General features: G+C 36.5%; 2 protein-coding genes across 3 annotated transcripts; both read right to left on the minus strand.

The window, feature by feature from the left end:
* Positions 1-2: 2 nt before the first annotated feature.
* tgm5l (transglutaminase 5, like) lies at positions 3-4,975 on the minus strand. 2 transcript variants are annotated; one of them, XM_082534316.1, is made up of 14 exons: positions 4,901-4,975; positions 4,500-4,682; positions 4,161-4,394; positions 3,739-3,857; positions 3,254-3,382; positions 2,719-2,896; positions 2,380-2,515; positions 2,176-2,279; positions 1,843-2,082; positions 1,640-1,702; positions 1,336-1,545; positions 1,045-1,202; positions 496-632; positions 3-341 (listed from the first exon to the last, which is right to left on the minus strand). In XM_082534316.1, exons 1-14 carry the CDS (start codon positions 4,905-4,907, stop codon positions 188-190), a joined length of 2,052 nt encoding a protein of 683 aa, XP_082390442.1. In that variant the 5' UTR covers positions 4,908-4,975; the 3' UTR covers positions 3-187. The 2 variants fall into 2 exon arrangements, with proteins under 2 accessions (XP_082390442.1, XP_082390441.1); XM_082534315.1 differs by having other exon boundaries at positions 1,336-1,548.
* Positions 4,976-9,484: 4,509 nt separating this feature from the next.
* Positions 9,485-10,961, minus strand: pxmp4 (peroxisomal membrane protein 4). The gene is made up of 4 exons (XM_082532042.1): positions 10,795-10,961; positions 10,501-10,563; positions 10,183-10,381; positions 9,485-10,087 (listed from the first exon to the last, which is right to left on the minus strand). Exons 1-4 carry the CDS (start codon positions 10,905-10,907, stop codon positions 9,818-9,820), a joined length of 645 nt encoding a protein of 214 aa, XP_082388168.1. The 5' UTR covers positions 10,908-10,961; the 3' UTR covers positions 9,485-9,817.
* Positions 10,962-14,337: the final 3,376 nt, after the last annotated feature.

Consider the following 14,337-nt stretch of genomic DNA (forward strand, 5'->3'; position numbering starts at 1 on the left):
AATTGAACATTTTAGGATTTTATTTCTCAAATAAAGGTAAAAGTACAACAATAAATTAAAAAATATATATCTTTGGGTATCAATGTTAATTTTTATGGCACATATACACATAAATAAAAACAATAAATAGCTAAATAAATAATATTTACATTCATCATTTACAGCATAGGAAACATGGTTGCAGGTGCTAAACACTGTTGACAGAGACCATCTTAAAGCCTCTGATGGTGACATTCATATTTGTGAGCCACAGGCTGGCTTGCAGCATCTTTTCTCCCACCATGTTGGGCATGAACGGGATTGGCTGATCCGCTCTTCCTCCTGGAGGCAGTGGGGGCATCCTGCAGGAAAATGTAGAAAGCTTATTTTAAAAAAATGTTTGCAAAATGTAGAAATTTATTCCAGTAACTCAGATTGGCTGACTACAATAAACGTCCTGTCACTTTGCATCACGCCTCTAATTATTGCCCATGAGACAAAAAAAATCATTCTTACCTGAACTGAACTTTGCCTTGGAGCAGCCCAGCCCCAGCTACAGTCAGTACTCCACTGACTGGGTGAGAATATGGGTTGATGAAGGTCACTAGGGCAGTCTGTTCGCTGTGTTGCTTGATGGACTTTTCATCTGCAACCTGAAGGACAAACACATTAGTAAACCCAGAACATTTCCTCAAGTTCTCCATTATATAACTTTAAGCTAATAAATATGACATAACATCTGCTGTCTGCAACTCATACTTGTAACTATATGATTACATTTTTATTCAAAAAGGAGAAATATTATAGAAATTTTCAAAACCACCGATGCATTTTTTTCACAGCTGGTGCATCATCAAATCAGATATGAAAATCCTGAATGCCCTTTAAATACTTTCTTATAATATTACATAGCAACCTGTACTTGGTATCAAAGCATTGGAATTTGTGCTCAAAGACATAAAGTTTAATTAATTAATTTGTTTAAAGAAGTTTAAGTTGATGGATGCAATAAGTCTGTATGTGAGAAACTTTAAGGAGGAAATATTGAGAATTTTTGTAAAGTACCTGTATGATGAGCTGTGGGCTGGTGATGTTGAACTCCTCTGAGCTCAGGACTCTCTCCTGACTGGCAGTATCCTCCACAACAACTGCAAGGTTGATCAGGTTATCCCCCACCACGTCTTCATACTGTGCTAGGGGGATCTTCTGCCTCACTACCTTGACTGGATAGAGGAAGTGACACAGAAATTAGGTTGTGTTAAATAAATAGTCAAATCCAAATAGATTAAGTTCTGAAAACAACAACAGTCCTTCAAAGGTGAATATTTTAGTTGTAGATGAGAAAAGTAAATGTACCTTCCATAGGTGCAAGTTGTAAGACACCGTGGTTTTCCCAGAAGGTGTCCGAGGGGCTGTGGTTGTATTCTTTTGCCTGGGCATTGAGGTGAATCTTCAACATCTTGGCTACATTCTGCTTGTTCATGATTTTCACGCTGAAGCTGACAGGCTCCCCAACAATGGGGGATTTGTCCAGGGTCAGGAAGACTAGCACTCCCTGGGATGAACCTGCTGAATAAACATGAAAAAGTCCTCATGAAGAGATATGGTTTTAAAGAAATCGGTATAAACTCTGATGAATACATTCAAAACTACAAATTACCTCTTCTTAGTGTTGAGTCACCTGAACTTGAAGAGCTTCTTGATGAAAGTGTTGAAGTTGGGCCTGTGTTATAAAGACAGAAAGACAAATGTGAGTATGTGAGAGTGCTATTATTTCACTTTATCACTTTAGTTCAATATATCACTTCATTAAATTGCATAATGTGCAAATCAATGAGCAGAATTCTAGTTTTATGGTCATACTTTTGATGTATTTGTAATCTCCTGTGATCTTTTGCAATCTGGGGAACCCAACAGCCTTAGTGCAGATGAGGGAGCCAACTCTCTCAGTGTCTTTGCTGAACCCGAGCACCTGACCCTGGCCCAAGATGATTGTATGGATATCAGCATTCACACTGGCGTAGACAAATGGGACATCATAGAACAGGTCCACACGCTTGTTCTTTATTGCTTTGACTGGTGCGGGGCCACAGCGGTACACTCCTGTGATGATGGCAGAAACAAGACCGTTTTGAAGAAGTTCACAAAGAATTAAAGAGTGGAAGAAAAAGTTTAAGAACTTTTTTTAGCACACACCTCCACTTCTCTGCTGAGGAGTCGGGTCAAGAACTTGCCAGCCATCCATTCCAGATTCAAGATCCCGACGAGTCATCCAGCACTCCACCCAGACATGGAAGTTCCTGTTAAAGTCCAACAAAAGATAAAGTTAAGCATTAAAATGTCATTAAAGTCTTTAAAGTAGTTAAATAATACAGTTTATAAGCAAAATATAAAACTGACCAGATGCTGTCTTTGGTGAGGTTTAACTTCTGCCCTGTTGCGCTGTAGTATTCCTCAATCACCAGGTTGCCATCAGTGTCATGGGCAGAGTTGAAGTTTGTGATCACACGGCAAGGAATGCCAAGAACTCTCATAACTGAAGCACAATTGATTTAAAAAAAACACTGTTAAAATATTTGAACACTGTCATGGAAAAAATGACTCGGTGTTAAAAAAAAAAAGGAATGAAAACACTTTATTATGATAGCATCATTTAGAACAACTGATTATCAAAGACCAGAAGTACATGATCTAAGTTACTTGCTTTTATAAGGTTTTAAAAGATGAAGATATAAGCACCTGTGCACATGACAGCTGCAAAAACCCAGCACTGTCCATACTTGACTGGGCTGTTACCAGACTGGTTCCACTTTCTCAAAATGTCCCCACTCCCAGTCCACATGGAGGGACTGACACCTTTTTTGAAGTCGCCTGTCCAGTTCCCCTTCAGCACCCCAAGGTCATCATCACTGTTGATCTAAACACAAAGCACAACTTAAGTATAGTTTTTACTGTTTGCACAGCACGTGCCAAAGATGCCAAAACAGGTTTGGGCATCCCATAATTTTCCATGTTGCCTTGGCAGTTTTACAGTAATAATTACAGTGTTGCTGCATGTGACATTTAGTGTTCAGAACATTGAAGGCTGTGTCTCTTCATCGTGTCAATGTGCAGAACATAGTGTCCCAGGTTAAGCCCAAGCTTGTTTAACAAGTAGAAATGATGCTCATGTAATAGATTGTAAACAAGATCCAAAAACTAATGTGATTCATACAATTTGTAAAGCTAATTAATGTTGAATTTGTGTTGCTAGACAGAATCTGTTGACACTCACCATGGCAGACACAACCCGGCTGAGGTACACGGGGTTGTTTCGGTTCAGGTAGTCCATCTTTCTGTTCTTTTTGTGCTGAGGGCTGACTTGGAGCAAATTCAAGCATGCCTCCAGAACACCAGGCTCATACTTTACAAGCAGAAAAAAGAAAAGAGAAAATTTGAGTACATCCTGTTAAGCAGGTGGTTTGAAGTCAGATTTAAGGTCAAGATTTTACTATGTGCACACATACTTTAAGATGTTTTATCTCATTGATCCTCCAAAATTTGCACATTTATTCATTTTCAAATATTGTTTTGAAGAATTATTAAAGTGAACTGAAAGTGAACACTGGGAATCTTTCAAAACAGTGTTACAGAGAATACGATCTTTATGCACTTTGATAAAACATAATACACTCATACATAATACCTCATTTAAAAGGCACATCTTCTGGTAATACTTTTTTTTTGAGTTGCTTAGTGTTCAGTTTGCGACTTTCTTACCTGATCAAAAGACCACGGTCTTCCAACAATGTTTGTCTCTGATCCCATAAACAGCAACCCAAAGTCACTCTGGATATATTCTTCTCTCTGATCCTCAAATGGGATGTATACTGTATCCTCTGCAAGAAATACATCCTGCATTTAGAACCACACAGTGTACTAACATTTTCAATTCATGTTCAATTCAACATTTTCAAAGAGATTTACAGATCATTCAGTCCACGGACCTATATAGTACTGTAGCAGATACTTAAAAATAAGTAATTAATAATTTATTATGTATTCTACAATAATGTAATTTTCAATATGGTTTGTGTGTTAGGCCACACAAACCATATATGTATTCTGATACATATATGGTTGCTGCAACAAGCTACCAAAATAAATCTGATTCTCCAGCACTGATACTTTGCTTCACTTACCAGAACACCAGGGGTTGCAGAGCAGGATGAAATTGCCATATGCAGAGCTTTTCTTGCCATCCTGAGTAAGCACACACAGCTGAAATCTGTAGGAGCCGACTGAGGCAGAGGCAGGAGAGTAGATGTAGATAGAAGGTTTCAGAGGGTTCCACTCCTCAGGGTCAATATAGGCATTCCAGCTGGACTTGGAAGAGCTCTTGGAGAAGGTTACAGGCATTACTGCGTACAGGTTACCTAATGGGAAAATTGAGGAATGTTAGAAACACAAGCAAAAGCCTTAAATTGTGGGTTAGACCACTTGTATACAAAAGCATCCATGCAATATACTCAGGAAAGTACCTAGCATGATTTTCACCCTCAGAGTATTGATCTTAGGGTTGAAGGGTCGCCCTTCCAGCTGAACGCTGACTTTAAATGGGGCTCCTCTCCGCACCACCAGAGATTTGGTGTTCCTGAAGCCATTCGTCCTATGACTCTCAAGGTTTTCTGATTGTTCCAGGTCAACATATTTTATCCTCAAGTCTGCAAGTTGAGAAAAAGAAACATTAAAGACTGTCAACATCATACATTGTCTGTAACAGTAAAAGGCAATCACGCACAGCAGTAATCATGGTAATAATCAAATCATAATCATAGTCTTTATCAAGAGTGAATTTGCTCTGTATAACAAATGAATAGTAATGAATAGTAAGGAACAGAAAAGAGTGAAAGAGTTTGCATTTCTGAAGATGAAATCTCACCTTCCATCTCTTAGTCTCTCTTTCTCACAGCAACGTTGTATGACTCCACTATCGCCCACTAAAGCTATATAAGCATTTTGCCCAACCCTTCTTAAGCATTTCAGAAGGCGGGGAGAACGCAGTGTGACTTTCTTGAATAGAATCTGCATTCAGACGTCATGTTATGACACAGGATTCAACTGAAGGATGATTCTATTACATAAGTCCTAGATTTTGTTTTACATACAGGTCTGTTATCCAAATATTATTGTTTACATTGTGTTCTAAGTTTATTTGCAGAGAGGCTTTTTTCTGACGATTTTGAATGAATGACACTTGTTAACGGCTAGTTTGATGCACCCACTATTTGAATATGTGACTAATACTATATTACAAAGTTCTGCATATACAGTATGAGGTGGTACTAACTATTTATTTTGTTGACTATAAGGTTGAGTTGGATGTTCGAAAACTTGTGTGAAATTATTTCAGTTTTGTGACATGGCACGTTATCCTGCTGGAAGCAGCCAGCTGAAAATGGGCACAATATTGTCATAAAGATAAGGACATGGTTAGCAACAATACTCGGATAGGTCGTGCATTTAAACAATGCTAAACTGGTACTAAGGAGTCTAAAATGTGCCAAGAAAATGTCCCCCAGAGCTGCGACAGCCTGAAACTTTGATACAAGGCAGGATCATTTCTTGCTCTTATTGTGTTTAACCCAAATACTGTCCCTGCCATCCAAATGACCAGGCAACATTTTTCCAGTTGTCTGTTGTCCAGTTTTTGATGAGCTCATGTGAACTGTATATTCAGTTTCCTGATTTAGGTGACAGGGATGGCTGTTGTGGTATTCTGCTGCTGTAGCCCATCTGCATTAACATGTTCAATATACTGTGCAATCAGTGATGTTCTTTTGCATACTTTGGTTGGAACAAGTGTTTAACCTTTCAGTATGAAGCAGTCTGGCCATTTTCCTCTGACTTTTGACATCAACAAGTGATTTTCACCCTGAGAGCTGCAGCTCACTAGATATTTTCTCTTTTTAGATGATTCTCTGTAATCCCAGAGATAGTTGTCCATCAGTTCAAGCACCAGTTTCTGAAAGACCAGTCTATTCACGCCCTCTGGATGACGTATTATCCTTTTCACTATTACCACCTTTATATTTCAAAGTAAAATATCAATATCAATATTAACAGTTTGTTGCAAAACACTTGCTTATTTTGATAATCTCCACAGCTTTAAAATTTCAGGTATCTGGTGGTTTTCATAGTTGTCTTTTACATGGGCAGCCTCCCTGCCTGACATTGGAGATGAGATACTAAACTATGAAAGATTTTATCTTGTTTGAATCCACTGGAAAAAATGTCCATCTATTCTAAAAAATAAATTAGACTCCCACATGCTTTCACGCTTTGATTACATTAAAAAGAGTCACAAAAATATGCATACCAACCCACCTAGTCCACCCTGTTACTGTGGAAAACAGTAACTGGGTGGACAATAAGAAAGAGCATGTTTTATGCTTAAGTCAACTATTATTATTCGTATGATGCACAACAGGGTTGCGTGTGAATATAAATTCTTTTTTAACATTTTTATAAGCCATATGATCAAATTTACAAAAATACTGGTTTATGTTGTAAATAAATGTAACCTGGTGGACATGTGATGATAAACCATCAGTGAACCACTGTGAAACATGAAAAAATGGCTGATGAAAGAGTATTTTCTCTTTGTCTAGTAGATGATTTTCCTTCAAAAATATATAACGAACTATAAGCAATAAAACTAGAGGACCAATGAAGAGTGTGTTTCTTTTTATACAATTTTAAAAGAAAATGTTAGCAGATAAACTGGAAACAATTTTTTTTCATGTTTCTTGTTTGACTTTATGAATTGTTGGGTTTCTTAGCAGGATAACACATGAGACCAGAGTTGGAGTCTATTTTCAGACAAATAGACCACTTTCACAGACTTCCCTCTGGGTTTTGCTTTATCTCTATGATTGTTTATTCTGTATACCTACTGCTGTAAAAACAACTTTTTCCCAGCAGACATTTTATCACGCACACAGATGACACTGCTTTAGTAAGCCCCTACATGATTTGTTAAGGTAAATCATCATGGTAACAATAACCAATAAGTTGTTAGGAACTGCGTTTCCTATTTTAGAAAGTGGCATCTTCTTTTTTGCCTCCTCTTTTCAACTCTTGCCATCCGCATGGCACTATTGCCCCCACTTGCTCACAAAAGAAAAGATCTTTAGTTCCATATTGGTGTATAGAAATATCATGATTTTCCCAGAGGGACAAATAAATATAGATGAGTGACAAAGGCCTTTTCTTCTTTTCTTTTCTTGTCTACATTTCTTAATGCAAAATGAAGACATTTAAAATGATGTCAAATGCAATGAGGCTACATGAATATTAAAATCACCCTCTGTAATTATTTTATCTGAGCTGAATACTAAAAAAAAGCTGAGCACTTAAAAAAGAGAGATTAGACTTAAGGGGCAGGAGGAAAAATGGACAACAACAAATAACAACAACGCTTTCCAGTTAGGGTGGCTAAGAGTAAGGTTTTCAAATGAAAGACATGTGGTTTTTATTAATTATACATCTCCCTCAACTCTGTAAGGCAAAAGGTTAGAGCAGCTATCCATAAATGAGTAACAAAGCTAAACTATGAAGACAAAATTGGCCATTACATACATTCATACACACTCATGTGCAGCTTTCCCCCCTCTGTCACTTTATCTCTTTACACGAACATTCCTTAGGTTTTGTAATTCATTGATTAATCCACCTCAAATAAGTTGCTGCACAAGGATATGGAGTTTTGCCCCAGAATAGAAGCGTGGGAGGTTAGCTATTTGAAACTCATCATTGTTCACTCTGGTTTGCCTTTTAATGAAACTAGCATCATCATCATCATTGCGCAAATGTTTTTGTAGTGAAGGAGCGCTCACCCACTTATAATTACAAGCACGCACAATATCTTGGGTGGGAAGCATTTTTGGAGAATGAGTACTGACTCGCTCTCATGAATTTTAACTGTTGCTTTCTATGTTTCATATCTGCCTGGATTATACTTTTCTTGCTCAAATCGTAACATAAGCCATTTGTTGAAAAGTGTTAGTGTAAGAGTGAACAGTACTGTGTTGCATTATTTTACATCAACAGTGTTTTTAGTTGAAGTTGTTTGATATTTTATTTTTTAACATTTGACATTTAACAAGTAACACCAGTGCCTTTTAGTCGCAGCACATATATAATCTTTTTTTGTCTACACAGGACTGTTCATGAAGTACGGTGTAAGTGCACTTAGTCTATATTTACTTTTAACAGAGAGTATTATCTAAATTATAGAAATAAGCACATTCGTTCAGAACAGCCCTTTTATGGTGTTATAATAATATGTACAGTATTATTACCACCAATGGGTAAGTAAAATTCTGATGCTCTAAAGCATGGATTGTCGTGGCCAAATTAAAGGTGTTTTTTATTTTTTATTTTATATATCGTTAGTGTTATTTACCAATGGAGAGCATAAAGTAACATTAAATTGAAACATTGAAAGTCATCATCCATGTCACTGTCACTTCTCATTTGAATTTTGCATCAAAAGTGATTCTGTAAGTTTGACACTAGGATGTAATTTCATAAGGAATGCATAAGCACAAGTACTATTATCATCAGTGAGCTGACAGTTCTAGCTGAAATACCTGGCCACCTGGGGGTGTTCTGTGTGGGGTTTGCATGTTCTCCCAGCGCATGCATGTACAACATGCCCAAAAGTCTGCATGTGAATGACTGTCTCTGTGTGATAGGCCTGTTATAGACTGCCCTGGGTGCAGGTCTCTCTCTGTGTAACAGTTGGGTTAGGCTCCAACACCGCTGTGACCCTGAATTGTCCAAGCAGTTAAAAATGGATGGATTCTTCTAGTAAATGTATACATTACCATTAATAGCATTTTTAAAGTAATTAATATTTCAATTCAAATAACAGACTGTAGAACATTTTTAACAAGTATACAGTAGAGAATGCACCTGCTTAATTCAACCAACTAAACTTGTTTTTTCTTGAAACTGGCCACGTTGGACCAATTTTGTGAATAAAACTAGAAAACCTATGCAACGTTGTTGAACAATATGCTATTGTTCAACAAAATGATGCAATCAAAAAGTGATGATTAACCCTTTGAAGATTTCACTCTACATTAAATATTATATAACAATGGCACACCTTGAGTCACTAAGACAACCTAACAAAATCTGCAACATGCAAATCCAGTATTTCTTCTGCATGCATTGCTGGGAGGAGTTCAGGCGTAAGCAGTATGAAGAAATCATTATTTCATAAAAAAAAAAACGCAAAGAAATACGTGTCATTATGCTTCATCATTCAAACTTGCAGAATGCATTGCAGAAAGAACATTAACAGTTCATATATAAGTTAAAAATAACAGCTGCCATTGCTTTGTTACTGAATGAATGTTAAAGAATGTTTTAATTTTTTTTAAATAAATCAGCTGACAACTTGAGGTGACACAAATATGTCAATGTGTAGCTACAGGTTTACAAGAGATAACAGAAATTTAATTTAGTTGTTTATTAATTCTTCAATTATACAGCAACTACATTTAGTGACATAGCTCTGGAAAATCAGAATCTCCAACAATCTGTACAATCAGATAAAATATGAACACAAAATCATAGGAAGTACTGCAACCATTGCCTTTCAGCAATGGTACTTAAATATGATGGTTGAGCACTTTAGCGAGAAACTTGGTTGATACTGACAAACAGAAAAGAATTAGGACATTCAAATACAAACTTCAGTGTCAAACATTTAAAAAGGCAAAATTCAATCATATTTAGAATAGTGATTAAAAAAAGATTATTTTACAAAAAATAAAACAATAAACCTTCAGTTTTGGGCAGCAGTCCTTGGCTTATTGTAAACTAGGAAGTCTGAGATGTCATGCCACACGTTGCTGTCATGATAGAGGTAGTTCATGGAGGACTGCAGTGATGGCTGGAGTGTATGTGGGTAATACTCAAACAACCACAAGACGATACCCCAAACTAGCGTGGCAAAGAGTGGGAAAGGGTCATGCTTAGGCTGTGGGATGAATCCTTTCTCTACAGCCAGCCGAGACAGGGCGAACAGGATTCTGGACAGCAGGTACATGTTGATCTAGAGTAGAAAGTAAAGAGTTGTATAATCGGAACACAGACAGATGCAACAGGCAAGTTTGAAGTTTGACACCCACAGGCTGCAGTTTGTCCTACCTGACTGTTAATGTTGTTGTTATCGCCAAACACTAACCATCCACCAACACAGGCAGCCAGAAATGAGTGAGACTGTAAACTCTTTCCTTGAAGTTTCTGCTGCAAAGCTTGCAGTCCTTTGTACGTGAACACAAAGCACGCCAGGTTTCTGGAGTGGGTGTATGTGGCCTTCAAAATGGCTTTGAACTTGTCGTTTAAACTAGAACACAGGAGGAAAACGGGATGTTTTAACACTTCAGAGGCACGCGAAGTGTAGCACAGGGTTTGTTTGGGTTTGTTTTTTTTAATATATATATAAGCTTGAGATTTATGCCTTACCTGCCACTTCTAAATAGAAATGTCATAACCAGGGCATGTGGTGCTCTGATTTTAGCCCCATATCTGAGAAATAAACAGAGTGTTATATAAGTGCTTCGCTACCGGCTAAAAATCTCCACTTATTGTTATTATCCTCAGCTGCTGCTAAATCCACCGCCAAGTTACCAGTCTGGCTCTCTGCCATGACAGAGAACAACAGCTAAAGGAACAAGTGCAATAGTCCAGCTGATAGCAGTGTAAGTGTAAATAAGTAAATAGCGTAGTTAAGCTCGCAGGGTGCTCCACTGAACTCACACAGCGCCGTTCCTGAATCCCTTCAAAACTGCCAACGCCGCTTTGTATTTCTCCTGCTGTAGAAGATTATTGACGGTATACAGAAGAGTTCTTATCAGATCAGGACCTGCCATGACTTTCAACGGAGCCGAGGGGAAACAGATACAGGTGGGACACAACAGTGCAGAATGCTGTGCCACATTAAAAACGCACCCTGTAGCCGAGTTCTATTAAAGGTTCCTATGCGTGCAGAAGCGCAGCTCAGTGAGATGAAACTAACACTGAAGGGGAAAGCTCTAAAACACCACAAAACAGTACAAGTATTGTGTGGTTACTGAAAGTAAATAAAATCGTACAGGACGTGTCTTTACTCTTAGTTTTTTTTTTTTTCAACACAGTCAGGATATCTGCTTAAATCCAACAAAATCTGAAGTAAACTTTAACTCGATGAAAACTACACAAAAAACGAACAAACAAAAAAAATGGAAAAAAGAAAATAAGTAAATAATCAAAAAATACCGAAGTGTAGTAAAACTCTAATGTTATTTGAAACCGCTCCACCTGTTGAAAAACACACTTTAAAAAAGAAAAACAGAAAAATATATTTACAGGTAATTTAGCTGAAAACTCTTCAGTATTTTGCACAATGCCACAAATGACATGAGGAAAAGAGCCTACTGCACCTCATTATTATTGCACTGCAATTTATTGCTGACTGTAAATTAAATGCCTAATTTTTGATACATTACTGCACTAGTTATTCATCTTCTGCTTATTACATAATGCAAATGTGAATATCTCATATGAAAACTGAAGTGTTTTTATGTCAACCTTCACTTTAAATGCAAGCCTAAGACCAAAGACCAGTTTTTGACTTTATCCTGCAAGAACGGTTACAAATTTTAGGATGTTAAAATAACAACAAGGAGAGGGCATAATTTGTTTAGAGGTATCAGCATGTACACATGCAGTATTCTAGCACATTTGCCAAGACACCACCCATGTAATTCAGGCAGACACTTTACTTATGTAATAGATTCATACAGTTCCCCATCATTTCTTGTTCTTATCTTTAGAAATGTCACCTTGATAACTATTAATAACTTATAGTAGATAACTCTAGTAGAAATAAAAAGTACCATATGCTTATAATTCAGAAGTCAAGTTTTAAAGAAACAATAATTAATATTATGTAACAGAACAATTAGCAGACAGCAGTTTCTGAGTCACAATGTTAAGTAATGGCTTATGACATGCACATACAGTGGTGTGGTGAGTACTATTAACGTTGTTCTTTGGGGTGGAAGAAAACCTATTCTAAAAACATGCTCATTTCTTATTTTAGTAGAATTTGTTCTGTCTATTAAACAAAACAACTAAATATGAAACTTTAAGGAAACTGTGTTAGTCATTTAATTATTGCATATTACATAATGTAAGAGTGGATGCTTCATACAAGTACTAATGTAAAATTATGCAATGAATTCTAATTGTTATTTTTGTGCTCTCCACTGTATATTTTGTGATTCTTATGTTTTTTGAAAGGCATCACCCTTTTAACCAGGATTTCAAGTAATACTTACATCCACACTATAAATGCTGTCTAGAAAATCATTCTGTACAATACAATTATACAACTGTTTATGACTTGTATAGTTCATATTTCATAATTCTGTATAGTTTCATATTTATATCCTGTTCATAGCTTGTACACTCACTACAGCCTGTACATACTTATAGTTATAACATATTCATAACATACCTTCATACCATGTACATTGTAACATACCCATAATAGACCCATGGTTTGTACCCTCTCTACAATAGACCCATTTTTGTAATATATCTATATAACTATATTATTGCTAATATATATATTGCTAAAGCACTTTCTGGGTGGATGCAAACTGCATTCCGTTGCCTTGTACCTGTGACATGTGCAATGACAATAAAGTTGAATTCTAATTCTATTCTACAACATACAGTTGAAAGAAAGCAACACAACATTCTCAAAAGTACAAACAGCATAGTGAAACAGTGCTAGAACTTGGTAGTTCACTCACTGTTTCAGCTGTTACATAATGGAGTAAGCATCCTCCTGTTAAATGATGTTGCCAAGAGCCATCTTACATACCATCTGGTGTATTCTGGTACATTCTCTGTGTCAACACCCATCAACATACCCAGCATATGTAGTTTTGTAACAAAGAGAGTTCTCGTTTTCTTTCATGTATCTTCTGTGTGTTTTCAAAGACAGCAGTTCTTACATAATTTAGGTCACTTTGCTAAAAGTAAATGAAGACAGCACTCTGACAAAACTGTTGGAGACAGAGATAGATTTGTTTGGGAAATTTCAGCTCACAAAGGGCAACAATAAACCCAGCAAGATGAAGAGATCAATTCAAGTGGAAGACAACATAAAAAAAAAATTATTCAATTAGACTCGGAAGAAATATACTTACAAAATGAATGAGTTGTGTGTTGTAAGTTATTGTAATGTACGTGTACAAAATACCCATCACACTTTCAGTGTTTTAATTGTTTTATTGCTCTTTTTTAAATCTACTAAATCCATTGATACAAGAAATTCATCTTCCTAATATTTATCCACAAACTTCCACTTGTGTATAAAAAATGTTAGTCTACTATTCGAATGACTGTGCAATCAGAACAAGTCAAACACCATTTTGCATATTTTTTTTAAATATATTCATCTGCCCCATGACCTGGACCACAGTGGTGGTTAAACACAGAAGTGGTTAATTCAACCACTCCGAGTGTCAATGTGCTGTAATATTGTTACCTGTTAAATATTCAACAGTCAACATACTTAAAAAAAAAAAAAAAAAAGAAAAGAAAAAAGTTTTATGCATTTTTTTTTTTACATTAATCTGCACAGGAGTAGCTACACTGCAAGTGTATGGGTGTACAACCAGTAAGGGAATAGAGGTGAAGTCAAGTGAAACATCCTACACAATTAAATGAAGAAAAACTGGTATGTGGCGGTGGAGGTGTGGCCTGAATGAATGTACTCATCAGGGCGACGAGGGATCACTTACATCAGACAAGTCTTTTTTTTTTTCCTACCTGCAGTGCTGACGACATGAAATGGGAAAAACAGCCACATGGTTCACACATGAGTACATTAAAAATGACAGTATTTTGTCTGTTTACATTTCAATCTGTATCTTAAAGACACCATGTATAAAATCATTTTCTGGGCCACACACTGGAATTACTGCAGATAATTTACACCACGCTGCCAACATACACACTACCACAGGTTGAGGGCTGGACAGTGGGAAGAAAAATAAATAAATTAAAAAAAGAAATCATAATATGAGTTTTGGGTCTGTTTATTCAATCCTGTTTATAAAAAAATATTAAGACCTACTGACCTAATGATCTTTTAAAATGTGCTTACTTTCACTGGCTACGTCTTTGTTTCTGGTGTCATTCACTTGTAGAACTACATTCTAAGTAAAAGGGGGAAAAAGTAAAGTCTTTTTATAATGGCAACAAAATTATTAAAACGTGAATGTGAATATAATTCCTCAGCAAGGT

The sequence above is a fragment of the Aulonocara stuartgranti genome (genome assembly GCF_965226115.1).
Source record: "Aulonocara stuartgranti genome assembly, chromosome: 5".
NCBI classification, from domain to species: domain Eukaryota; kingdom Metazoa; phylum Chordata; class Actinopteri; order Cichliformes; family Cichlidae; genus Aulonocara; species Aulonocara stuartgranti.